This window comes from Helicoverpa zea, chromosome 19, assembly GCF_022581195.2.
Source record: "Helicoverpa zea isolate HzStark_Cry1AcR chromosome 19, ilHelZeax1.1, whole genome shotgun sequence".
Lineage (NCBI taxonomy): Eukaryota > Metazoa > Arthropoda > Insecta > Lepidoptera > Noctuidae > Helicoverpa > Helicoverpa zea.
This window is the reverse complement of record NC_061470.1, coordinates 7,733,961-7,761,949: the sequence shown is the minus strand read 5'-3', so window position 1 is coordinate 7,761,949 and position 27,989 is coordinate 7,733,961. Positions and strand designations below refer to the sequence as shown.

Here is a 27,989-nt window from a genome sequence, read left to right as displayed (position 1 = left end):
TCCGTCGTTGGTCACCAGATGGCGCGTCAAGGTAGGTTAAGCTGATGACTCTATACCCTATATATTAATGTACTCTGTGGTGCGAAGAGTACACTTGGCAGCAAGATAGGGTGTTCCGCGAGAGCAAGCGAGACGGAGCACATCGAAATTCGAAAGATTCGCATTTCATCGCACGCCCGCACGCAACAATAGGAATAGGACAATCGTACGGGCGCGAAAGAGACAGCAAGTGACGCCGCAAAACTTCACAGCAGCAACAGGCGAGCTCGCGCAACCGCCATTTTGTTGGGAAGAATTGGATCGCCGTCGCCGATCAATACTGTATAAAAAATATTACAATACTGTGTAAAAGTGTTTAATATAGCAGTGAATCTTGTAATACATAGTTAATAGTGTTCCTGTAAAGTTATTATTGAGTTATTAACGTAAAGTACAGGTAATATTTGTTTTAAGAATCGACAAGTTTAGCGAACAATGGAAGACCTAAAGAAAAAAGTCGCCGCACGCGGTTATGTGAAAGGTACTATGACTAGATTATTTGGGTTGGCTTTAGTATCGTTTGGCAGGCGTACGGGGCTAAAAGTGGTTAAATCTGGTAGAGGGTGGGTCTCCGATTATAACGCTACCACTCTTGTTACAAGGTAATGGATATTTTTCGAGAAATTTACAAAAAATGTTTCTAACCTCAAATCAGATAAAACGCGTAATGTCAACGTTATTCGGTAAAACGGAACGTTAAAATGGGCGATCGACAACCGAATGTGTTTTAGTATATCGTCTGTGGTGTACAAATCCGTGAAAAGGAACGCAAAAAATAAATAAATGTCTCTGGTTTTTGCGTTAAGTGTCATTTGTGATTAGCTGTCATTAGTGTCATTCCGTATCTCTTCGAATTGCGTGAATGTACTATGATGTTATTTCAAATAACATCTTATTCCTCTTAGTATGCACGAGCGAGCGAAGCGAGCTCGCGACTTAGGGCACCCCCGACTCGGATAGGTTAGGTTCGAAGGGGATGGCGGGGTCTGCAAGACCCCGCCATTCCCTTCGTGGTTATTTTTTTTTAAACCACCCAGAAGTAGGAGCCCCGCGTAGCGGGGCTCCGTCGACTTTGCCTTTGTTCGTATTGATTAGAAGTACTTGCACTTAATTTTCCGACCGTAGTGGGTGATTATAGTGTTTTGAGGTTAGGTTACAAATATCTATTTTTCTCAAAAATTATGCGTTACCTTGTAACGGGAGTGGTACCAGAGGATAGGGGTGGAGCCCCCCACCACCCTCCCCCCCTTTTCCTCCCCCTCCGCCTGCCAAACGATACTAAATTTTTACCGATTATTTAATTTCGTGAACATTGCCAATTTAGACGATATTTCCATTAATGACCTATGCACAAAACGTGATAGGCTCAATGTGGCTTTTAAAGAATACGAAGCCCTATGTAAAGATATTCTCGGTCTTGACTCCGCCGACGAGGAGGATGTGGAGTCGGTGGAGGACAATTATTTTAAAACTTTATCAGCCTTTGACAAACGCATCAAGCCTCTTGATTCAAACCCTTCAGGCTCTTCCACTCATGAAAAAACACATAAAACTAAATTACCACCTATATCCATAAAACCCTTTGAGGGCACATACACAGAATATGTTCCATTTATCAATTTATTTAATTCATTAATTCATAATGACAAAAGCCTAGACAATATACAAAAATTCTATTATTTAAGAACATTGTTAAAGGGTGAGCCATTCGATTTAGTCAAAAACTTGCCGGTCGAAGCTGTCAGTTATGATGCAGCTTTAAATTTACTAAAAAATAGATATGAAAATAAATATAGAATAATCTCTGAGCACATTTGCAAGCTATTAGACTTAAAACAAATAGTAAAATCAACAGCAGTCTCACTCAGAGAATTTATTTCAACAGTTAGGCAGCAAATAGCCGCCATCAAATATCAAGAACCTAATGTTATATACTGGGATGCTATATTGTTGTGTATTCTCTCTCGCAAACTAGACAGTTACACTGCGAAGGCCTACCAACTTGACCGGGATATGAATGCTAAGCCGCAATTGGAGGATTTTCTCAATTACATTGAGAACCGAGCCAATGCACTGGAGAATGTCGAGCAGGGACATCAACCCCATCCTGGTAATAGTAGCAGTAAGGTAGCAGCAGTCGCCACTACAGGAGCAACATGCACTTACTGTAAGTCTTATGAACATAAATTGTTTAACTGTAAAAAGTTTCAGTTATTGCCTGCAAATGATAGATACACATTTGCCAAAGAAAAAAAAGTATGTATGATTTGTTTAGGTCAGCATGGTGGCAAATGCAGGTTTCACTTCCGGTGCTCAGAGTGCAAGAAGCCTCATAACACTCTGCTTCACTGCAATTTAAGTGAAACCCCACCAGCTGTCACCTTATCAAGTAATGTTGATAACAATGTACTTTTGCCTACAGCTAAAATCAAGGTAGTAGCAAGGGATGGTACTCAATACATTATCAAGGCGTTACTGGACAGCGGATCTCAAGTTTCATTTATAACCACAAAGGTTGTTCAGCTATTAGGATTAACGCCCTTGCAAAGTGATACTTGTATTATTGGAATCACTAATGAAAAGAGTAATATTAAGTACTGCATTCCTATTGAAATTCATTCATTAAATTCACCATTCAAGACAACAGTAACTTGTCATGTACTTAAAGATGTTACATGCAAATTACCGCAAAACAAATTTGATGTCTCTAGGGTCATTATACCACCCAACATTATATTGGCAGATGACCAATTTAATGTTCCTAGTGAAATCAACATGTTATTAGGGGCTGATGTATTTTTCCAGACGCTATTGCCCAACGAGCAGTGCATGACCATCAGCCTGCCCAGCCACAGCAACCAGTCATCAGCTGTGCCCCGGAGTGCTGCTCATCCACCACAACAGCCTAGTAGCACACAGCTACACGTCTTCAACACATACTTCGGGCACATTGTAGGAGGGAATCTGCCACCTAAGGTATCTCAACAAACATGTAATAGTGTAGTTTTGAAATGTGAATTAGGTCTCAATGAGACACTTGCCAAGTTTTGGACAAATGAAAAAGTTCCAGAGAGATTTGTTGAACAAACATCTGAGCAAGAACTTTGTGAAAAAATCTTTCAAAGTTCAGTTAAATTAGTTAATAACCAGTTTGAAGTTCCTATACCTTTAAAAATACCTTTGTCAGATGTAAACGATACTCTTGGTGAGTCTTTTCACTTAGCATTAAAAAGGTTTTTGAATTTGGAAAAGAGATTGCATAGTAATCCTGATTTATTCATGCAATATCAAAATTTCATTCATGAATATCTATCTCTTGGTCATGGTCATTATGTTGATATAGAATTGTATGATTTATGTAAGCATGCAGTATATTTTTTGCCACACCATGCGGTTATTAATAAAAATAGCAAAACTACAAAGCTTCGCACAGTGTTTGATGGCTCAATGAAAACAAACAAAAAAGTTTCTTTGAATGATTTACAACTTAATGGGCCAGTGGTTCAAAAGGAATTATTTGATATCATTTTATTATTTCGTTTAGGTAGATACACATTTACTACAGATATAAGGCGTATGTTTAGAAATATTAAAATAGACCCTCAATACACTTCCCTTCAAAATATTTTGTGGAGGGACAATCCGGACGAGCCAGTTAAGTGTATTAGATTAGACACAGTTACATATGGCTTGAAAAGTTCAAGTTACTTAGCAACTCGTTGTATAGATGAGCTAGCAAATAAATATGAAAAGTTATACCCACTAGCTTCATCCATTATCAAAAATAATCAGTATGTTGATGATATTATATATAGTAATAATAATTTAGAAACCACTGTCAGTGCCAGAGACCAACTTCGTGATTTGCTTAAATTAGGTAGTTTTAACACTCATAAATGGTCATCAAATAATGAAAATGTGTTAAGTACTATACCATCAAACGAAAGACATTTTGATAGTTTAGAATTGCAAAAAGATAATTATTATATGAAAGCCCTAGGACTTCAAATAAATGTAAAGGATGATCACTTTATAATCTCTACTCCAGAACCATTTGATACAAAAAAGGTTACAAAAAGGAGCATACTTAGTTATATAGGTAGATTCTATGACCCAATGGGATTTGTGAGCCCAATTGTGGTCACAGCAAAGGCCATAATGCAAAAATTATGGTTACTGAACACAGGTTGGAATGACAGTCCGCCTGCAAATGTTCAGCAAGAATGGTTTAATTATACCAATAATTTAGCTGCAATGCAGCCTATCCTATTAGATAGGAATATTAGTGTTTCAGAAGGAGACTCGGCAGATTTAATCGGCTTTGCTGACGCTTCGAGTAAGACAGCCTACGGATGCTGTGTGTACCTGCGAGTCACAGACCAAACAGGTACAACGAAATTGCATCTACTTTGTTCGAAGTCGCGAATCAATCCTATCCAAAAGAAAGGCATGACTGTGCCAAGGCTTGAATTGAATGCTGCACTCTTGCTATCAAAATTGGTTTTGAGGACTCATGATACACTCAGAGTCAAAATTAACATCAGGCATGTTTGTTTATTCAGCGACTCGCAAATCGTTCTTGCATGGCTAAACACTGAGCTAACAAAACTTCAAGCTTACGTATCGAACAGAGTAAGTGTAATTCGTCAAAACACATCTGGATACAGTTGGCATTATGTCAATACGCATGACAATCCTGCTGATCTCATTAGCCGAGGCGTCAACCCGAATGAGCTGAGTAGCTGCGATATTTGGTGGAATGGCCCTAAGTTCCTGCAAAACAGTGAGTACAAGTTTGCTGCTTATAGCTCACCAGCTGAGTCACTCACAGAGGAGCGCTGCTTAGCTCCTTCCAGCAACTTGGTGTGCCAAAATCCCAATCCGCTTGACTATGTGTTCAAGCGCTTGCATAATTACTCTAATATAAATAAAATAGTAAGGCTATTAGCATACATATTGCGATTTTTAAACAATATTAACAAAAATAATTCTAAAATAAATACAAACTATCTGCAAAGTTCTGAGTTAGATAATGCATTAATGTTACTTATTAAATATGAACAAAGTATATATTTTAAATCTGAAATCAAAGCAATAAGCAATAATAAGAGCTTGAAGGGGAATCTAGTTGAGTTGCATCCCTTTCTTGACAATAGGGGTCTATTGCGCGTTGGTGGCAGGCTGCATTATGCTAATATAGCTTATTCACAAAAACATCCTGTCATACTACCTAAGGGCTCTTCAATTACTAGCTTGCTTATAAGGTGTGAACATGAAAGGCTACTGCACGCAGGGCCTAAGCTTTTACTCTCGCATCTCAATCAAAGGTTTTGGATTGTTAATGGCTTATTAGAAGTTAAGAAAGTAACTCACAAATGTATTGTATGTTTCAGACAAAAGGCCTTAGCAGCCAAGCAACTGATGGGCTCCTTGCCGGCTGCACGTGTAACAGCCACCAGCAGGCCATTTGAGAAAGTCGGCGTGGATTTCGCTGGGCCAATTGATGTGAAACTCTCGCGTAAGACGATCTTTAATAGGTAAAGGGTATATCTGTGTATTCGTATGTTTCGCGACAAAAGCAGTTCACTTAGAACTTGCATCAGATTTGACCACGGAAACCTTTCTTGCGTGCTTAAGGAGATTTATCTCCAGACGAGGTTTGCCCACCGAAATTCACTGCGACAATGCAAGTACTTTTAAAAGTGCAAGGAGTCAATTAGTTGAGCTCTACAAGCTGCAAGCTTCGCAGAGCCACCAAATGCAGGTTCAAAGATTTACCGCCGAGCGTGGGATACAATTTCACTTTATACCATGTTACTCACCTACATTTGGCGGGCTCTGGGAAGCGGCAGTTAAGAGCACGAAGTTTCACTTAAAAAGAATATTACAAAAAACCGTTCTAACTTATGAACAGCTTAATACTGTATTAACTGAAATCGAAGCAGTGCTTAATTCTAGGCCACTCTTACCTTTATCTTCAAACTCTGATGATTATTGTTATTTAACACCTGGTCACTTTATTATAGGTAGTGCTTTGTCAATGTATCCTGAAATAAATGTATGCAACGTTCCACAAAATAGACTTAAGTTTTGGCAACTATGTAATTCTTTAAAACAATCCTTTTGGAAAGTGTGGCACCAATGTTATTTAAATTTATTACAAAACAGGCCTAAGTGGCGTGATACAGTTTGTAATGTTAAGTTAGGCAACTTAGTTATTTTAAAAGAGGACAATATTCCTCCTATGTCATGGCCAATGGCACGAATTGTTAAATTATTTCCAGGACATGATGGAAAAATTAGGGCAGTTGATGTTAGGACACCAAATGGGAAAACCCATACCCGTGCCATCAATAAAATTTGTTTACTGCCAATAGAATATGATGATAGTACTTAAGAAATTGTATTAATGTTTAATAATAAGTCATATTTGTAAAACCATATAAGTTATAGTTTTTTACTCTTATGTAGTGTAAAACATAATTGTAAGTTATTGTATAAGTAATAAATAGATAAATACATAGCATAAATAATAATGTAACCTTCACTCTAGTTTCTTTTGATTTATTTCAAATAATTGTTATTTGTGTTTTCTGTGAGGCCGCAGCATGTTGGATTTTATAAATTGCAACATTAACTTAATTTTTATTATATTTTTGTACTGTGGCAACTTTTCTCTCTCTTGCTCTGCGACACGGACCGAATACACGTATGTAATTATTTGCAATCGCCGTTTTATTTACTGAAAAGCTGAATCTCCTGCATCAGCGCACCAGCCCTATCAACACACTACACCGCTGCACACATACTGCCTAGGTATTTACAAAAGTATGGGAGTATGGGTGATTTAACGAGCGACTCTTGTGTGGCCAATGACATTTACAGTTTTACGATAATTTCAGGGCTGAAACTGCACCATAAGTGACATAATACAGTAGTTATTTAGATAATTATGTAAGTACTCACGTTAATGCATGCACATAAACTTTGGCTTAGTGTGCAGTACTCAATGTACTTTGTTCCTACATCAATATTTTATAAGTTAAGTAAGGACCTAGGTATGTATGTTATTTGGATAAAAGCCAACAGAAAAACCCTAATGGAAAAATCGAACGATGATATTACCTGCCTTGTGCTTGATGATAGCTATTCTGTCAGCAGTTCTATTAGGTATAATAAAATTTTGGTAATGAATCTTGCAATAAGTACCTAAGTAGAACTATTAAGGTCATCTGTGGTATAACATTGTACAATAAAGGTACCATTATACTACATATGAAGATATGAAGACCATAACTAGCCGTGAAATTGCCACCCATTGGTCAAATCGACGATTTGTCAGCTGAAAATGGTTCGGTTATGGCTGTAGTTAAATGGTGCAACTTACCGTAAGTATTTAAATGCAACTACATATTATTGTCATTAAAATAGCTAAGTATCATTTTTATGACGATATAAGTATAGGTACCAACAGTTTTTTTTTATCAGCGCTTGAATTGATTCTTATTAAGGCATACATGGCGTAGGAAGATGTTTATGTCGAATCGGTACCTACCACAAGTAAGCGAGAATTCAGAGAATACCATTGTTATAAGTACGTGAACGTTAATTTCCATTCGTTTACCCAAATTGTACCTATCGCTTTTAGTCAACTAAATATTGATGAATAACTATTTGGCAGCCCTAATACGAGTTACTGCCGATGTGTAAAAATTAGAAGATAGTGCGTCACTAAACACTATTGTCAATATCGAAGCTTGCCCAACAGTGATAACATTGTTTCAGATCTAAAGGCAAATAAACTACAGAAAACTGACTGACTGTTCACTAAATAAACCATAACGTAGTTCGTTTTTAATTTCCAAATTAGTTGCAGTTTCACTGTAGTTATTTACCTATTATTATTACTAATTAGACCTCACTAATTAGGCACCTACCCGCTGAACTAATGAGAGAATATTTAAAAAGCTTTTTCAAGATATTTCTTCAAGCAAACGATACTGAATCACTGCTGAGACTAAATACTTAGTGGGATTAATGAATATGATGTACGAAAGCATTGTTAATAATATATTTTTAAGACATTCTTACCCTGAATGTGACATAAAATATAATGTAACACCACAAAAAACTACCTATAGTATCTAATTAAAAGAAGTCCATTTTAACTTTAGATTAGAGTCGATGATATTCAGTCGTGAACTAAGGTAATGTTGGATGTGTTCCAATTCATGATATAGAGACATTACCTATAGCTATTTGCTATACCAATCAATGACTATTATTACGATCACTGAAGGGCACTAACGGAAATCGATTGGAAAATATTTAAAAGCCATTGAATGGTAAGTGCCTAGAATATCTTTTGAAAATATTTAAAGAATGTCAGGGTCGTAGAGTGGTCGAATGTAAGTTGTCATTGAACGGAATCAATCACCACGGCATTGAATTTTATTTCTTCTAAACAATATTAAAGAATAACAAGAAACTTACATTATCTGGAACCTCCAACATTTTACTTTTAGGGAATATCATAACCGGGGGAACTTGAAGCACATGATGATTAAATCTGAAAAGAAAAACGCTGTATTAGTTGAAGATCCATTCCATTTGAAATCACATATTTTTTCAAACATGTTTTCAGACACATTGTGCAATATGATTTCAAAACGACAAGTTTGAACATTGTTGTAGCTGTTTGATTTCTGAACGAGAACAGAAACTTCGCTGTTTTGTCACCTTGACATCTGTCATTAACAGCTGAGCTTCAGATTGAACGAATGTTGTTGTTTGTTTACGTTGTTGTTGAATCAAAAAGTTTGTATTTGATTCAGAATTCTTATAATATATTCGATTTTCTTGGAGCTGTGTAATAAATTGCTTGCTGATTTTTGTAAACAATACCTAGTGAGTTGGCCGCGCATTGGTGAGTTATATTTTCAGAAAAGAAGTTTATCTATTCTTTTAGCCAATTTTATGCATTAGAATAATGATATAATACACAGTAGGTACGTACGATTGAATAATTAAAGTTATACATAAAGTCTTAATGCATTGTATTGAAATATTCTAACGCAGAAGGTACTAAAGAGGAGGTTATAACTCTGGTTAAGCAATAAAATGCAATAACATTCTAGGGTTTAATTTCAACACATCAACTTACGAACAGGCATACTTCCTAATGATTTTTATACATAAATGTTTATGCCTAAGTATGTGAATAAATTAACTAGGTACTATATAGACTTATAGTACATAGTTATATCTTTACATTCAGAGTAGTTCGTACTATTGAAACTAGACACAAAAACCAAACTTTCATACATTATGGAGAACTCTTTTAATTTCTTTCAGTTTAGTCGGCTACAGGTGGGAATTTATGTATGAAAACACTGTAATATATAACATAGCAAATACCATAAATACTCAAATGATTTCAAATTAAGTCCTTAGATTTCTTATCACACAGCTTTATTGTCTGTAGAGAATTAAGTTTATGAATACTCTGTAGCCTTAATAGCGCCATCTATCGAGCATAAAAAAAATTCTTTTGAGACTGGTTTTTGATAGGTGGCGTGATGGGTATGTAATGGGATAGCAATCTCTCTTATGTTATTTCTCACTTACTTTCATAGATATTACAGTTTCACACACATTATATTATGCACAGCCCATAGTTTTATACTTTTCTAGAAGTCACCACAAATTATTAGGTTGGCTTCTTGCATCACAAATGGCAATTTTCATTATCTTCAATTAATTTATATCTGTGTCTGCTGCAAACTGCGCATTATAAATATGATGTGGCAGAGCCAGGATCTTAGTATAAAGTTGAAACTACAGCTTTTACTTATAGGCATTATTATGTGAGTTTATCTATGTGGTAGCTTTCGACGTCGTGTTTATCGATATGCTGGTTTGGGACGTCACCCTATGTTTATTAAGTAGAGCCTAATAAAAATACCTACAATGTTGTCACAAATCATATATTTTACGTTAATAAACCCACACCCTGCCTTAAACTTTGGGTGTTATCCACAGGCAAACTTACTTGCTAGATCAATGCATTAGCATACCTATTGCGTGTCATCTAACCATTCAACGTGCCATTTAACTTTTGCGTTTGTCGGCTTAAACATTGGCAAAATAAAACTTCCTGAAAAAGATACGTAAGAGGTAGGTACTATAGGTTAGCAGGACATACATACTTCTACTTCTTCATAGACAGAAAGACGAGAAGAGAGACCGAGAGACCTATGAACATATCCTTATTAAAGTGAACACAATCAGGATGGTAACAATATATTTTAATTTCACTCAGTTCAGGCGCTAACCTCGTAAACCTGGCAGAAGTCCATAGTGTATGTCGTGTCATTAATAATGGATTTCAAATAGCGTTTACACAGAATTAGCTAGCCATTAAGAAAATTGTAGGTAAGGTGGATATTGGTAATTATCTGCAAAGTGACTAAATTATGTAAGACACTTCGAATTGTTCTACACTCACTAGGTACACGCTAAGAGCGCTCAGTCTAGTGATCGAACCTAGTGATCAATGCCCCAGCTAGAGTAGCCTTGGCAAGTATTTGGGGCCTTTAATCAGTGTGAGCTTGCACATAGTGCACTAAATGATACAAAAAAGTGGTCCCTGTTACTGCTTGTGGATTATTCTATGGTTTTTGACATCATTTATTGGTAATAATGTCTGCTTGAAAAAAATAGGACCTGTTTTTATCTCACGATTCTTGCCCAGTTACGTGCCGGGAACTGTAGTAGGTACCTACTGTCCTTCCTATCCCACTAACATCCTTGTCCCATGAGTTATATTTGATACACACCGATTGTTTAACTATTGTGTCTGCATCGTGGACGATGAAGTGAACCTTCTTCAATTAGTGCCTCTATAGTTTTGTTCATTACGTATTGCAAGAAAAGGTATATGTAGGTACTTAGGAAAGTTTTCTAATCTTGTCGGCATAGAAACTTCGCAGTAGCGCCTAAAGGAGATGGCCAAAAAAACACCCAGAGTCGACAGAAACTTCATATGTACGATTGGATTCAGTATAATGTAAGGATTAAAAAAAGTATTTCATATCATCTAAAAACCATGGGGTTCTCTTTTTATAACGTTTTTTCGATCATGATTTTAGTTCACAGAAAAGTTTACTTTTACCGTTTCATGTTCATTAGAAGTTGAATGCAGACTCATGATTGGACCGTTTTGCATCGCTAAGTCATTTGTAACATTTGACAATGTCACATGGCGCGATTTTCAAAGACAATTTTTAAAAAGACGTTTCATAGCCAGTTGTGAAGGTTGCATATAACTGCGAAACCTCTCCAAGTATGTAAGGTCGGTGCTTTCGTGTTTGGAGTGGTTAAATATAAGACCTTTTAATCACCAGGCAATCTCAGTAACTATGGGGATATTACTGTTGGCTAGTATAATCTTAGTGTACATAGATTTTTTTTTATGTTCCTTGATGTAAATGATCTTTAAAATCAATATAAATTCAACGACCTATTTTTGTGAAAATATGATATAGCTCCTATACCCCATGGATTTCAGGCTGGAGTTTTTGGCACCATCAAAGGTCTATCATAATGAACCTATTGGTAAGCATTTCATTGCTGTCGATTCTGGGTATTTTTACTATGAAAATTTGGCCATCTCCTTTCGAAAAATATCAGTTGCGTAATTTTTTAAGCAAAATTTTGCAATATTTGCTTATTAATATATTTGTTAGTTTCCTTGTAAATGATGGCCTCGCCTTATTTTTATAATTCTTGTGTTTTGAAATATAAGCTCACATATTTGCCGGATTTGAATCAAATGTCAAACGAAATCGGGTAAATACATATTATACATACACGTGTTTAGACGTAATATTTAAATAGACTTCAAAAGAATTATGTAGTAATTACGCATATTAACCGTCAAATCCGTAGCGGACCCCAATCGGGGTCTGAACATCAATGTCACCGTAAGCTCGGTTTAGACCCCAATTGGGGTCTGCGAATCAGTCATACACTTTCCTAATTAATTACGCTCATATTTATTTTCTTTCCAATCAAACCACATTTGTGAGTACTAAATAAAATAACTAAATAAATTTAAATTATTATTACGCATTCAAACCTTTCATATTTAGCATCCCGTTAGAAATATACCTTTTTAAAATCCAATCGTAATTACCGGGAATTCTGATCGAACTCGCCATGTTTGTTTACATTAGTTGTTTTTTTAAATTTGAAGACGCATAGACAAGATGGCGACGGTGATAGAAGTTTTGCATCGAATCATCCGATTCGTTAAAATAAAGAATCGATTTAATAATTTTATATTATTTGATATTATAATATGTATTACTAAATTGCACTTTTGTATACTTACCATAATCTGAAAATAAATTAGGAAAAGTAAAATGACTTAATTTATTTTGAAAAAAATGCTAGAAAATCAGTGGTAGAAAATACGTTGTAGCCGGAATAAAAAAAATCTTCGGTTTTTAGGGTTTCTGAAGACGGCAAATGAAGACTTATTCTTCGGGTGTTTTATGTGCAGGATTCCTGTAGATCTGCCAAACTTAATGGCGATTCGTTACTTCCAACTTTTTAACTGAGCGGCAAAGCTATTTGACGAGAGCCGTAGTTAGGTGTAGTTATCGCAAAATTTTATGACGATTTTATTGCTTGAAGGGGCAAATAGTTCGCTGTTCATCGAAAGCTGGTCCAAGATGGAAAGATGGCCGCCGCCGACTTATTTTTAACCGACTTCCCAAAAAGCGGAGGTTCTCAATTCGACCGTTTTTTTTTGTATGTTTGTTACGCGATTACTCAGCCATTTATTTATCGATTTTGATGATTCTTTTTTTGTTTGATAGCGTGTACTTCCGAGGTGGTCCCATTATCATTAGGTCAGGATCTGATGATGGAACCTTGAGAAATCGAGGGCGACTTTCGAAAGTTGCAGAAATGCATAGGTTGAAATCTTATCACTCAGGTGTTTGCCTGGTAGCACTATTCAACAGTGAAGGCTTTGAGCTGACCTGATGATGGAGACCAGTGAAGGTCGAGGGAACTCGACAACTGAATATTTAAACTTTCTCGTGTTTGTGCTTATATTATTCGTATTTACGAGGCCTCTGCAACAGTGAAGGAGATGGAGACGAGAGAAGTACGGTTGTCGAGTTCCCTCGACCTTCTCTGGTCTCCATCATCAGGTCAGCTCCGAACCTTTACTGTCTCATAGTGTTATCAGATATACATCTGAGTGTCAAGTTATAACCTTATCTATGCTTACAATTTTCGAGAGCTGCCCTCGATTTCTCAAGGTTTCCATCATCAGATCCTGGACCTAATAACAAATATGGGGAATATACCCTTTCGACCAAAAACAAACATCCAAATTGAGAACCACCTCCTTTTTGGGATTCGGTTAAAAATATTTGGTGACTTTAAAATCAATCAATTATTATGTCTCTAACCGACCACGGGACTACAGAGTCCCGGATTTTTGGAAGGCGAACGTGGGGCCGAAGCCAACACGCTGAAGCCCTTTTGAGACAACTTTAATGAAATGGTGACACAAAACCGACGATTATCCCTGTATACACTATAGAAATGTACCCAAGGACAATGCCCGGTTCTGTGCTAAACTATTGCTAACTATGGATGAAAACTACTTGGGCTATTGTGATGGGATGCTAGTGGACTAGGAATGGGGAAACTACGGGAACTATGGCACCTGCCGATAACAATGTAATAAATACACGTAAAAATGGCAGGTGGAGACTCGCCAACTCACTTACTGGGCCCCCGGGAATCAGTCGCTAAATCGCAACAAGAGGGCAACAGGTACATGAGCGGCTGAAGGGTGAGGATACCTCGGCGGACTTTAAACGCAGATCACGCGCTCCCTGTGGGTCCAGCATCACCGGCCCACTCGCCACTTACCACGAGGCACCTACCCTCCGAGCGGGCTGCTAACCCTACTCTAGCGACTCCACTCTGACCGGCCGGTGAAGGCAAGCCAAGAGGCGGGAGACCTCTCCCCCGTCATGCTTCACTCCGGCAAGCCGGAGATGGGGGACAGTATACTCTCCCTGGAGCACTCGGATATATAGCCCCGCGGGGTCGCTACTCCCCGTCATCCGCCTCAGATGCCCTGCGGGGCAAATCAATCAATTATTATTATTGTTTCTCATCATCAAATAAGTACATACCTTTGGTAGTTATAAATTGCATTATATTTCAGAACACCCGCATACCCTCCGCCGAAACAAAAATGTTAGAATTGTTGAGAAATAATATAAGAATAAATTAAAATTCCGTAATAGGTAATAAAAATTCAATTAAAGTTAAAAATTATTACGAATGACGCAACACCAAAATAAATAATACATATAAAAATTTAATGCTAAAAACTTACATATCTTTTTTCTTAACAACAAAAACAAATTGAACCTATAATTTAAAATTAATAAATAAAATTGAAATAAGTTGCTATTAAAAATAGGTATATATAAAATTGGTATTCGATTATTTATAATAAATTTCCGATTTAGGTATCGAATGCACACCGCTGATTGAAAAAAAAAAAATACTCCATTCCAAACTCTACTTGTCTGTGACTTGACTGATGTTGTAAATTGTTCATTTTTATTGTGTATTTTATGTGCTGATTTTTTAGTTATTGAACATAAATAAGGGCACGAAATGTATTGCAACGGATTGAAAATGTTATAAATATGACGTTTGTGTTGTGTTTGAGAAAGTGATGCGATTACTTATTGGTAAGTTTTCACCAAATTTGAAATGCCTAACTTTTCGATAGACTTAAAAACACCGTAATTATTATCTTTTTCTGAATTAACTGACCCCATTTGACCTTTGCACGTTGTTGTCAAATAAGTGAGCTCTAAAGTTATAGTTAAAATACTTCTGATCAGGCATTACGGACTTAGAATTCATGTGTTGAAAGTTAGTACAAATTTTTGACTTCCATGTCGCGATTCAAAATATCCCGCCGAATCAACGGTAAAGTCATATGTCAAAATCTTGTCGAGCAGAGGGGTTAATAGGTAAGTTTTTACATGTATGTGTATGTTCGCGTCATTTTTGCCTTTGTCGTCCGACATAAAAGCTTCATATTAATTGTCTATGATAAAAGTGTCACAACTCTCAAAGGTAAAAAAGAAGAAAGTTTCCACGATTAATCGGAATGCCGATTATGTAAAAGCCCTTTTCTAATTTTAATGAGTAAAAATAATTCATAAATTATTTAGAACATCGTAGGTTGGTAGACCAACCAATTAGCTTTGAACGACTTACTTCGAAGTAAGTATCTAACATGGTTTACTTACTACAGTAGGTTGGTTGGTTGGTTGGTTGGCAACCTGCTGAAGTCTATAATAAAGATTAACTTGTCTATATACTATAATAAAGAGGTTTGTTTGTATAAAAAGGCTCCGAAATTAAAGGTTATATTTTATCCTGGTACAGTAGTTCCCCGGGACGCGGGTCAAACCGCGGGTAAACGAGTGGTATGTAATATGTACCTAAGTACAAAAATAAACACACATAACAGGAAATAGAAACCTATAGAAATGTCGCCATTTTTACGTGTATGATTTACGATTTAATGATGTATTGTGGAACGGTAAGGTGCGGTGATAACGGGCTGTAAATATCTCTGTACAGTTAGCGGATTATTTCCAATTAAGAGCAGTTTCCTTGTCGCGAGGTATTGTCGGCATGTGAACTCTATGCAGAGAACTAGATTAGCTTTATTAACTGCATTTTTCACATTCTTCCTAGTATTAATCTTATCTCTTTGTGGTCACACAAGTTGCACGAGATCCGTTTGTTAATCTCAAGTCTAGTAAAAAGACGAAAAGATTTTTCTCGCATTGATAAAACAGTTAGGTAAATCTGAATACTTTTCAAAACAGACATTTTCCTTATCAATTGAACAGTCAGACGAGAGCTTTTCTAATATCATTACAGCTCATAGCTGTTACAGAAATTCCGAATAAAATGTATCAAATTGATCAGAAATTGAATTAACTCCAAATGCCGAGTTTCAGGGAATTTAATCAAAGTCTAGATTGCGCTGCAGAGAAACGATGGATCCCTACATTTTGCCTCGTTTATTTTCTAACTAGCTTCTGCCAGCGGTTTCACCCGCATCCCGTGGGAACCTCTGCACGAACCCGGATAAAAAGCCTATAGCCTTCCTCGATAAATGGGCTATCTAACACCGAAAGAATTTTTCAAATCGGACCAGTAGCTCCTGAGATTAGCGCGTTCAAACAAACAAACAAACAAACCCTTCAGCTTTATAATATTAGTAGGTATAGATACTGGAAGAATGTATTTCATCATTATACACGTACCTATGCAACTCTATCGAAGGGTGGGTAATGACGTCTAATTATGAAAAGCTATAGAAAAAAATGCATTCTATTGTTCAGTTAATAAGTTTTTGTTATTCACAGCTGCAACAGTTGACCAACGTTTTACATTTATGATGTGTTTTTATTACGTTAAACTAATGTCACAGAGTAACGAGAAATATGCGATGTAGTTTCTGGTATCTAGTATGTCTTGGTATTTCTGTCGCATCCAATTAGTTTAGGCTGTGTGTCTGTTATACATAGACGCTACGCTTAGTGCATTGACTCAATTTACTGTCAGTCAAAGCCAGCCTTACGCATAAATGCTCTGATATTGTTGTGTGGCTTATCCTAATCTTGGCATGACAGCATCTACTACTTCCATTTAATGAAATAATCATAAGTATTTTTGGGAAAATTGGCTAGTCATCAATAAAAAAAGTACATAATATATCTAGTCTGTACCATTTGATGGCTGTCGAATTATTCTTTATCGTACCACTCACACATATTCGTAGACCATGTTCTTAGGTATGTAGTTTTTCAGGTATCCCATGGTATTTCTATTATCATTGATGATATGTCATCTTATGATGTCATCTTATGATGCATATTCGAATAGAATGTATCTAGTACCCGTGCTGTTTGGTATTTGTATCATGTGAACAGCCATGCGCGTGCGCCTTCACACGTGATTTATAATAACAAATCGTCATTATGGACCGCGGCTAAACATTATTTTCTTAATGGCTGCTTTCGTAATACGGTTTTAATGAGTGTTAAACCATCATATTTATTTCCATGCAAGCATGCATATTACCACGTAGGTACTTACTTTATAAAAACAATTACCGAAGTATGATTATTTTCGACATCATCTATAGTTTGTTTGTTTTACCCTAAAGGATCCGAAATTGCTGAACAGATTTGACAAATTCTTTCATTTTTGGTAAGCTATCCCTGAGTGTTATATTTTATCCCTGAAAACGCGGGAAACAGCCAGTTCATCATATTTTACGAAACGAAAAGTACTAAGTTTCTTTATCGCTCAAGTATTGTCCATCAAAAACCGTTAAAATATAGGAGTACGAAAGCCAAACTATATTGACTGTTTTGTATCTACGCAAGTGTTGATACATAGAAAATGCCAGTACTATTGGCACAAAGAACCTTCGTTTGGTTGGAGAGGACCGGTCCAACCGCTGCTTTAATGGCCGGCTGGCAGTAACGGATGTCTGTCTTTGAACTTAGAATGTACAGTCATCGATAAAAATGTTGGCGCGCAATTTTCTTTTTTTTTTTTGCGGAACATTTGTATTAGGGCTGTTTGAGTTTTAAGAGAATGTTTATTGAGTGCCAACGTGATGTAGTTGCACCTGTCTAGTCTACTTACTTTTACTGCTTTTGACTGTAAGTACGTTTTGATGCAAAATGTGTATGGATAGATAGACTTACCTAACTTTAATGAGGATGTTTCTAACTTTGTGTAAATACGATAGAGTAAATGCATTATCTAAAAAACTTTTAAGTATTTTTTTTTTATTAAAATGTAAGTAAGGATGTTGCTCCAAAATTTCTCGAAACCAGGGGCCCGATTCTCCTAAGTTAATAATGTCAAAATCGAATAGAAATCGAATCGCAATATGATCGCAATAGCAGTTTTAACCATATCGGGCATTCTGCTAATAAAAGACCAATCGTATTCGATTGACATTTGATTGGTGTGCGATCGGTCTGCTATTTTGGTGATTTTGGTCTATACGGTAGTTTGCTCTACAATCATATTGCAATCGTAAATCATTTGTAGACAAAATGATTCATTATTGAATGACAGAAAAGGATAAAAACGTTTATTTCAAAGAAAAAATAGCGGAATGCCACATACGCTTCAGTAGTAATCGAGTCGGGATTGGATCTCAGTCGAATCGAGTCGAACATGAATCATATGCCGCTTAAGTAAAATTAGGAGAATCGGGCCCCTGATCTTATAATTGATAAGATTGAACCAAAAATTCACATAAAAATCATAAAAAACGTCTTTAATACGTTCGATGTACTTTAACCCCAAGAGGAAAATCAAAATTAAAACTAAAACTTTTATGAAACTGGATTCAATTATAAAACAAGTTTCAAAAAAAGGATGTAACGTGAGTATTTACGACTGTATCGATAATACGAAGATTAAAAAAAATGCATTTTAACTAAATTATCTACCAACACTTGTTTTTTTCTTGACTTTATAGAAATCTTATCAAAAATAGGGAGGGTAGTAAAAGGGATAGTTCAATGCTCTTTTTGAAAGGGCACTCTAGCTGGTTATGAAATTGACGCTATCGATCCCTGTGTTATCTGGCTATTAAAAATTATGTAAACATAGACATATAATTTTACATGCAACTGCATTGGAAACACAGATGGCAGCTATGAGTTAAATAAATTATTTTAGAACACCTTCAAACATTTTTTTTAACACAAGAACTCTTGACAAATATGTACCTACTTGAAAATTCCAAAGTAAGAAACAGTGAAACAGGCCACATTTCTACTACATACTATTTCTGCAGTAGTTAAATAATTGTGCAAAATCCACCAGCATTACTCACACTTTCCACCTGTGTATACATACATCCTCATAATAACCACTTCTCTCAGACACGTGTTCGTATTAACCGATGTCACCGTGAATTGTATCCTTCGATAATAATACCAATTTATAAGATGCATTTTTATTTTTCACGTAATTGTTACCGACTTCTAACAAAGGAGGAGGCTCTATCTCTAAAATGAGCGTGGCCCGACACGCTCTTCGCCGCTTTTTTATTTATTTTTAACAAAATGTTCATTTAACAGTGGTATTTTTCAATGAACTCATTGGGTACAATAATGAGGACACAGATTTATAAGTCAAGATATAAAATTATATGTAGCGACGTACGTAGTACCTAACATAAGCAAGAAAACAATAATGTAAAAAATCGTCTGCAGCAAAACAAATTCATTTTCTTGGGAAATCTATTATAATTGCTAAACAATTATGCATGCATGGATGCATGCCATATGCAGTCATAATTAGTTGAAGCTGAAACATAATTACATGAGCGAACAAAATGCATGCCTATTATTCTACGATTTTAGAATATGCACGAGGGACACTGAACGAAACGGACTTTTATTTTCATCAGAGGGTTTTGAACGTCATCTGAAAGTACATCAAGGAATAAATTACGCCATGGCATGGCTTGGCCTACCACAACAAGATAATAAGTACGTAATCGCTACATGACTGTATTTGGTTAGAGTATTGTACCTAACGAAAAACTTGTTGATTATTCACACATCTCATAACTAATCCGAAAACCTTTTGGTACAATGTTCTCTGGGGAATTACTTAACAGTTTTTGCGATAAATCATCGTGCCACAAAAACAAATCTTGAATTCTCTGATTCTTTATCTAAGCCCTATTTTTTATCATCACTTAATTTAACGATGTTCACATTGTTGGCAAAACCATAAGGCTTCTTCGCCGTAATGAAGTTCATAATTTGTTTAATTATATGAGTGTTGCTGGTAATTTGCGGTTGTTCAAGTTGTAGATTCCGCCAGATATGACTTATTTAATGATCAGCTTGAATTATTTTAATGATGGTACTGTAAGAACATTTAAGCACCACGTCATTGACCTTTACTCTGGCGTTTGTGAGGTTATCCTCGTTTCAGTACGTCTGACAACATAGAACTTGTGCAAACGCCTTGGCTCGCGACATGTCACAAAAACACGAGAATTTTTAAGGCCATGTTTTTATTACAAAAATTTCTTACATATAGTAGGTAGGTAAAGAGTATTCCCTCTGTTAAAGTTCGGCTGTTAAAGTTTAACCAACTCATAGAAAGATCGTATACTCGTACTAAGTAAGTATAATATGTTTAGGAAATACCCTACATTAGCGTTCATCTCTTTACTCATAGTTGGTACGTACGACATTACGTTGATCAAATGGCTCGCACTTGCACTGCTTACCCAACAAGTTACGTAGCAAACTTCGTACAAATGTAACTACTGTTTCACATTTCTAGTGTGTTTTATAAGCACGCTTCGAACTTGATACCAGTTGAGCTCGTGAGTTTGAAAAACCAGATACATAACGTGCATGAGAAAATGCAACACGTTTTCTGGCCAGGTTGCACATGATATATGATTTATAGGTGTTTGATTTTCGCTCGATGGAAAGTACACAAAACCAAGCATTGTATTCGGCATTTTTACTTAGATATTTCCAGCTCTAAGGAGTCCTTTAGAATTCATATGCTTGTACCAAAGCTTGTGTTTAAACAAGTTCAATACGAAGACATTAAAACGTAACATATTAAATATCTTTGGTTCAATACCACAAACGTATGCTCTAATCACAGAGTTATCGGTCCTTCGCAATAGTAGCCCTAATAATTGAAACCCTACAATATCTAACTTAACAAATCGAATCCCTATGAGCAGATAACGTGGACTCGCATTGATAAAGGCCAAATTGCAAAACCTTTCTATTATTCTAGCAGTTTTCGTAGGAGCTTCTTCCCGTACCCGGATAAAATATAGCCCACGTTACAAAGGGATAGGTTAGCTTCCCAACAGTGAAGGAATTTGTGAAATTAGTCCAATCGTTTCAGAGCCTTCAGAGTTCAAACAAACAAACAAAAATATGTTTGCTCTTTATTATTTCAGACAAAAACTATTTGCTTTTCAACTGAAGCGACAATATCGTATATTAATTCCACCGCATCGTTTTTGACGAATGTCCATAATTTAATTCAGGCGAGCTGCGCCAATTTATCCGCGGTAAGTAGATTATGGCGACGCGAGGCCACTGCGCGAATTTCCATTAACGACAGGAAAATGTGTCGTTAATGCATAATATACGACGTTTTATTTATGTGCTAGTTTGTTTGTTTTGTTGGCAGTCAGCTGTTGTTTACCTGAAGTACTTGGTTATAATTATAGTGTTTGAGATAGCGATAAAGAAGAGAAATAACATTTTGATTGATAGACATAGATGGGTCTATTCGCTGCGGGCAATGTGTAAGTGTGGTGTTGATATAGACAAGCGATCATAGAGTATGCCACGGAGGGAAATTCCTCGAAATTCCTTTAATTAAATTTTCTCTTTCCACAAGATACAGACAGATTTTCTGTCTAGTTTAGGGAAGTGAATTCTAAAGCCCATCCTATACGTGATTTGAGACTAAAAAAATGGCATTAATTTTTAGGAATGGTAAATCAATGAGATCTCATATTTTGTTTGACCATAACGCACTTAGTCGTACAGTTATCAATAACAATGGCTGTGTCACTAAATATTTTGCCGAGCCATTTCAGCTATTTATTTATTTGTTTGTTGGCCATGGTTCTGTAAATAAAAAAGTGCGTCATGGCATTTTTACTCATAAAGTTCGTTATGATAACGATGACGAATTGCAAAGAGTATCTTTATTACCACTAACATTGTAAAAATAAACACCAGTCTTTTTATCACTTAAATATGAAATCCATTAAAGTCGCAATGTTATTGAGGAGTAAAAAATATCAATAGATCATTATTTGAGCAAAGCTTGCGTGAATTTTTGCTAATTAGGATGACACATCTTGCCGACAATGGTTCGTGTTAATAATTGCAAAATGAAAAATATTCTGTGTCAAATTGGTAACAACATTTTATCTATAAGTTGGTATGGCCCTAGTTGCTATAAGAAAATAATAAATAAATAAATAAAAGTTTATTTATCAAAATAGTTACAGAAATGTACAAGTGTTGTAAAAGAAAATAACTAAGTAGTAAATTAATGATCGCAATACGGTAATAATCACCAGTCTAACCGTTTGCAATTGAGTACCAGTGTTTCACAAGGAGTGACTGCCTATCTGACCTCCTCAACCCAGTTATCCGGTCAATCCAATACTGACTTGGCTACCCTTAACGACTGCCAAAGATGTACAATGACAGCCGGGACCTACGGTTTAACGTGCCCTCCGAAACACAGTCATTGATGTCCAAGACATACTTAGAAAGTACATATAAACTTAAAAAAAGTTGCATTGGTACTTGTCTGACCTGGAATCGAACCCACACTTGAGAGTAGGTTAGTTCTCCCACTAGGCTACCACGTCTTTAGATCGCATTGTGGTATCGAACTTTAAAATGGTTCACTTTCCAGTTCAAGAGAGCTGAAGAAATAGGTTAACAAAAATAAACTCAAAAATTCTAAACAAAGAAATTGTTCAGAATTGTAAATAATTGAAACATCAAAGATATTTTACATAACAATGTAAAAGCAATCGACTCCGTACTGTATCGATTAACGCACATACCAATTGCTTCTCAATGTATAGAGAATCGATTTTATTCATAGCTGCATATCAGATACGGTAAGGGAAATTAGAAGTTAGCAATGCTTTACTTTAAAAATAAAAATATCTTCGGATAAGAACTGGAAAATAATTTGCAATATTTTTTCTGCATAATTAAATTGGATTTTTATCGAAAATTTTAATTTGTATATGATGAAATAAATAATTATATATAAGTAGGTAATTACATACCTACTTTAAGTATTGCATTTACATAAAAAAGTTAGAAACAATTTCAATTAAAACAGATGAGAAGCTTTTTTACAACGAGGAGCGTTCCCAGAACACGTTCTGAGATCATTCAAAGAAACCCATTTTTTTAATGTTTGTAACTCAGTTTAATATTATTGATTATATTTATCTACTGTTATCAAAGCTGCTTGGAACGTGATTAAATAGCAAATAAAAAGTGACTTTCCTACACTTCCATGCATACCTATGTGAGTAGAGCATTTTGACTGACTAACAAACTGTCTTAATTCTGATATTTTTCCCAATTTGTGCCAGAACATATCATCATTAGATGGAAACAACTCTGGAAGACTTGTAACGTTCATGAACTTAAAGCCCACACAAAAAGTAGAGAAATAAAAACACATAAACATATTCCTATATTATGCAATTAAGTACATACATGTTACAGTGTACACACTAATTTCGGCGCCTCCTACATAGATGAAGCCAGACGATATAATAGTAAATAAACAAATGACGCTCTAGTAGGCCCATGTTCACGGACAGCATAACCGACAGTTTTCATAAAACAATTGTTTAGTACGATTTTTCACGTTCAATTTTCGATATAAAGTTTTTTTAAGATAATCTGACGTTTATGTTGTCGATGAACTTGGCCCTTGTTGGGCTTAATAAGACTGTGACGTCACTCTTATGACATAATCATATCTACGAGTAATGTATATGGACGCAATATTGTCATTGAGTGAGCCCCGACTGTGTATCAGAAAATATAAGTTCATATGAATAGGCATTGTTTGTTTTATTAAGTGCGTGTAGTTTAATATTATAGAACAACAACGTCTTTCAATAGGAAATATCGATAGTCATTTAAAATTTTCTTAGCTAACAGGGAAATGTTTACGTTATGAATTTGATGCTTAGATCACGTTTCTAAACGATAAAAAAAAAAACAAGTTCATTATATTTTTGTACCGCTTACTGGTCAAAGTTCATATAACACTATGTTGTTTTTAATAGATTTAAAAACCCGACTGGGAAGTCCAAATCAAAAGGTTAGTTGAGGCAAGAAAAACAAAAACAGACCTTAGAAAATTGAACTTAAGTTACAATTTTCAACGGCTATCAGAATCTACGAGGTGCGAAGTCCGTTGTGCCTTTTTTGTATAGAAGTGATGGATGTCTATTAGTCAGCAAAGTATAATTAAGAAGACATAACAGGTCTACATATAAAAGCATAATGAAGATTCTAAGAATTTTATTATAAACCGATATTTACCAGAAAAAACTGGCAACAACTTTGTATGCATACTTAACTAAGTAATATTTTAATCTGTTTGTGTTAGTCGAATAAATTGCTATTTATGTCTTTGAAATCTTTAATTTTCGCATTTATATTCCCATTTTATTACTAGCGTTCACTTACAGCATAGTCGCTCCATGGGTTCACAGCTGCTTACAGTTAGACTGGAAGCCGACCCCAAAATAGTTGGAAAAGGCTAGATGATTTTTAATTTTAATGTTTACTTATAGCAAAGTTTTAAATAGTTACTAAGAAGGTACGTAAATTAACATGAGCAAAACACTTCAAAAATCTTTGGGAATATCCATACTAACATATCATTAAGTACCTCCAAGAAAATAAAACACACCAGATACTCAATTTTAGCCTGTACTTATAAGTTACGGTATACAATACAATTAACATACCATTGTTGTCAGTGCAAATTAGGTTTCTCCGAAATAAATGGTTCGTCTAATGATGTAACCGACCATTAGTGCTTATTTCAACAAAGAGTTACAAGGAAAATCGGAAAAATCGCGACTTGTGAAGGAAACTTTAACAGTCGCACCTCTATGACTGGTTCATGCAACAAGGAGTTTATAATTGCTGTGTAAATATTATTTGAATTGAGTAGTTGCAGTTTATGTTACCTATATGTTTATCTGCTTATTACAGAAAAGTTAAACAGGCGTTCGACACGTGTTTAAGGGAAATTCTCCATATTTTTTTTTCTTAAAAACATGCCAAACGCCTGTCGATCTTTTCAGTAGTCAGGCCATTAATGTTTAGTCAACATATATGCAACAGACATTTTCAGCTAAATGTTATTAAAAAGATTCGTTCACTCTTGTTTTGTGTGGGAATACAGCTATGAAAATGTTAGGTTAGACAACTCACTAGCTATTAAGTATAGTGAGATGAAAAAACTCTCATTAAATCTGTACGAAAAACACTGATTATTTTTGCAAACGTGTAATCAAAATGTGAGGAAATTATGCATAATTACATGATGAGATGTCACGGAAGCCGTCAATATGAGTAATTCGTTCTTTACGAGGATACGCTATTCATTGATGTGTCATAGAAAAAAAACTAAGTACAGCGTTTTTCATAATAAAAGACTAGTTAGGTTACATGCTTCACAGTTTCTAGGCTACATCTCTTTTTCAAACAATTTCTGTGCTCTTATTCCTTTACTACCTACAGTCTCATTCATAGGTACCAATTGTATCTACCCTAATATAATCGTCAACCTACATCAGTCCACATACTGTAGATCATAAATTAAATCTATTTTATAATGTTCACAAAATATGTCTCTACCATGTATCTCAATAAACCTTTCCAACAGCATTTGTGCGGAAATCTAAGTATGTCAATGCAACGGCTGTGATGCACTTGCGTTTATAACTGAGCTCGGCTGTGGGCCCCCCCTCGTAGGCTCGCTAAACGAACTTGATGGTTTATTGACCTGCAGGAATACTGGAAATGTATAGCTATTTGCTATAAACTTCTATCCATCCTTTGTTGGATTGAGGGCCGTTAGAATTTTGTTGCCTTTACGCATTTAACTGTTGAAGCTGTCTTCTTTGAGGGTGTTCTTTTTAACTCCAAAAATCAGTCACGGGTCAATTAATTACACATTTCTACTAAAGTTATTGCTAATTTTATTATTTAATTACAAAGATAAACTATTATAACAGATCTAAGATAAGTATGAGAATAGATCGAATAAAGCTATCTGACATCTTTATTAGGTGTTTATGCAAGATATTTAATATCCAGCAATTACGACGGTGACATCCAATATGCATACTTGCATGGATTGTTGAACTGCGCCTGTATGATGCATCTATCCTTGACACTTATTAACATAGAATGAATGCAACTCCTTCCTATATGCAGCATTGTGTGCGAACAAATTTGGCTCTAGCCAATGCGAATTTGTACAGGAACTCCTATTATAATAACATTTTGGCAAAGGTCGATATCTTGATAAGAAATTTGGCTCTATTGATAGGTATAATAGTTTCCTCTTTCGTAAATATATTTGGCTTAATAGTTTTCAAACACAAGAATAGAGATGACCAGATAATACGATGTGAGCAGATGTAACAGGTTTTGTCTCACATGGCGAACTTTGGATGAACTGAAATGATCTTCGCGCTATTTTCAATTGAGGAACAAATCGATGGTAAATCAGACCTGGTATATTACTATGTAATAATAAAAAAAATCACGTAAAACAAGAAGTAATGCGATACGTATGCGCATAAATTCTGCAAATACAAAGGTCAAGTATAATCTGGCGAGCAATTAATGTACCGTGCTTTAATTGACTACGACCCAGATTGCTTGATTGATTCTACGATCCAATTGCGATGATTGAAACTTCCAACGTGTTTCTATGTTCCTGGTACCTAGCGAAATCTTATGCTTCCTTTGATTTTATAGTGCAAGTGATTTATGTGATCGGTCAACTGCACGTGAATTTGGAATACAGATTATATATAACACGCGTACGGAAACGTGTTTGCAATTTAAAATGAATTTTAATGCGAAAGTTTGCATATTTTGATAAGCTCGAGACATCTTTCCTGTGTTTTTAGATGTATTTCTATCTATTGGGTATTTTGATTCGTTAATATATTGATTTTAGTAAAAGATATTGTGTAATAAATAATACAACATAATTAACATAAGGATTTACCACGTTAGTTACTCGGAAATTTGATGTTTATAAAGTAATAATTAATGACACCAGTATGATAATGAATCGCGATTTCAATATAAATAATATATTTAATATTAATGTAGATAAGATATATCAGAAACATAGCGTATTACTTATCTTATTTACAAGTTTAATATTTCCATTTACATTTCATAACGGTTGTATAGGGCCTTATAAATAGTCATCTGTGGTCAGGAATTCATAGAGAAAATCCCCATGTCTGTAGAATAATCTAAGAGTCTATAATGAAAGGTAGCGAAGGGCTACGCACATAGAAACATAGATGGCTAAGTACATAGATATAAACCGGTATGAAACTCCATAAATTCTGCCTCTACTCATAATGTCTGCAGAGAAGATACCTACATAGTTACATTCTTTAACATAAAATGTATTCATTTCTTTCAATGAATGTTTACAGAAAAGCGACTTTTAATCACCCAAATCAGCTCGACATTGAAAGTCCTTACAGAAGGAACGTAAACAATGGTTCAAAATGAGTTTTTTTCTTGTTGAAAGTCAAGGTATTGTGTACACAACGTAACAAATACGAGTGTTCAAGTGTTTCCATAACAATCTCATGCAATGTTAGTGATATGAACTGATGAATAACTCCGAGCGAAAATGATTGAATGTGTTTTTCCAAACTTAACATTTATTGTTCGTTTTCTGAATATTTATTGTTCTCTGAAAATGTAGATTTTTTCATTTATAAAATTGGTTATTTTGTACTGCAATTGCAAATACGATCTGTTATTGACCTCACGCACTTTCAGCATATATCAAAAATTTTCCCTATCAAAGTTTTGCTAAAAAAACTCAATATATTTGTCAGTTTACCAATACAACACATTACTGAAATCAATGTGTGAAATCAATGTGTGGTTCTAAAACGCATTTTGCCAGCGTTTTCGCGTCCCTCTCTGCGTCAATCACAGAGG

At 35.4% G+C, this 27,989-nt stretch overlaps 3 protein-coding genes across 15 annotated transcripts in view; 2 read left to right on the top strand and 1 right to left on the bottom strand.

The window, feature by feature from the left end:
• LOC124639350 (calcium release-activated calcium channel protein 1-like) overlaps window positions 1-27,989 on the bottom strand; it is a 75,812-nt gene that overhangs the window by 42,526 nt on the left and 5,297 nt on the right. For 2 of the 5 annotated variants that reach the window (XM_047176670.1, XM_047176673.1), the window contains exon 2: window positions 8,533-8,608. In XM_047176670.1, the coding sequence (XP_047032626.1) occupies window positions 8,533-8,574 (42 nt within the window). In that variant the 5' untranslated portion in view covers window positions 8,575-8,608. Of the gene's footprint in view, window positions 1-8,130; window positions 8,146-8,532; window positions 8,609-27,989 lie in introns of those variants that run through there. The other 3 variants (XM_047176671.1, XM_047176674.1, XM_047176676.1) reach the window with 3 other exon arrangements.
• LOC124639348 lies at window positions 85-6,766 on the top strand. 9 transcript variants are annotated; one of them, XM_047176668.1, is made up of 3 exons: window positions 85-520; window positions 2,015-2,206; window positions 2,845-4,822. In XM_047176668.1, the coding sequence occupies exons 1-3, from the start codon at window positions 475-477 to the stop codon at window positions 2,946-2,948; spliced, it is 342 nt and encodes a 113-aa protein (XP_047032624.1). In that variant the 5' UTR covers window positions 85-474; the 3' UTR covers window positions 2,949-4,822. The 9 variants fall into 9 exon arrangements, 8 of the variants coding, with proteins under 8 accessions (XP_047032624.1, XP_047032619.1, XP_047032617.1 ...); XR_006985461.1 differs by lacking the exon at window positions 85-520 and adding an exon at window positions 5,433-5,557 and having other exon boundaries at window positions 1,339-3,015; window positions 4,326-4,426; XM_047176667.1 differs by lacking the exon at window positions 85-520 and adding an exon at window positions 2,315-2,428 and having other exon boundaries at window positions 1,339-2,206.
• LOC124639352 (methyl-CpG-binding domain protein 4-like) overlaps window positions 8,795-27,989 on the top strand; it is a 36,358-nt gene continuing 17,163 nt past the window's right edge. Inside the window, exon 1 of the mRNA XM_047176678.1 lies at window positions 8,795-8,965. The gene's annotated coding sequence lies outside the window, so the exon portion shown is untranslated. The remainder of the gene's footprint in view (window positions 8,966-27,989) is intronic.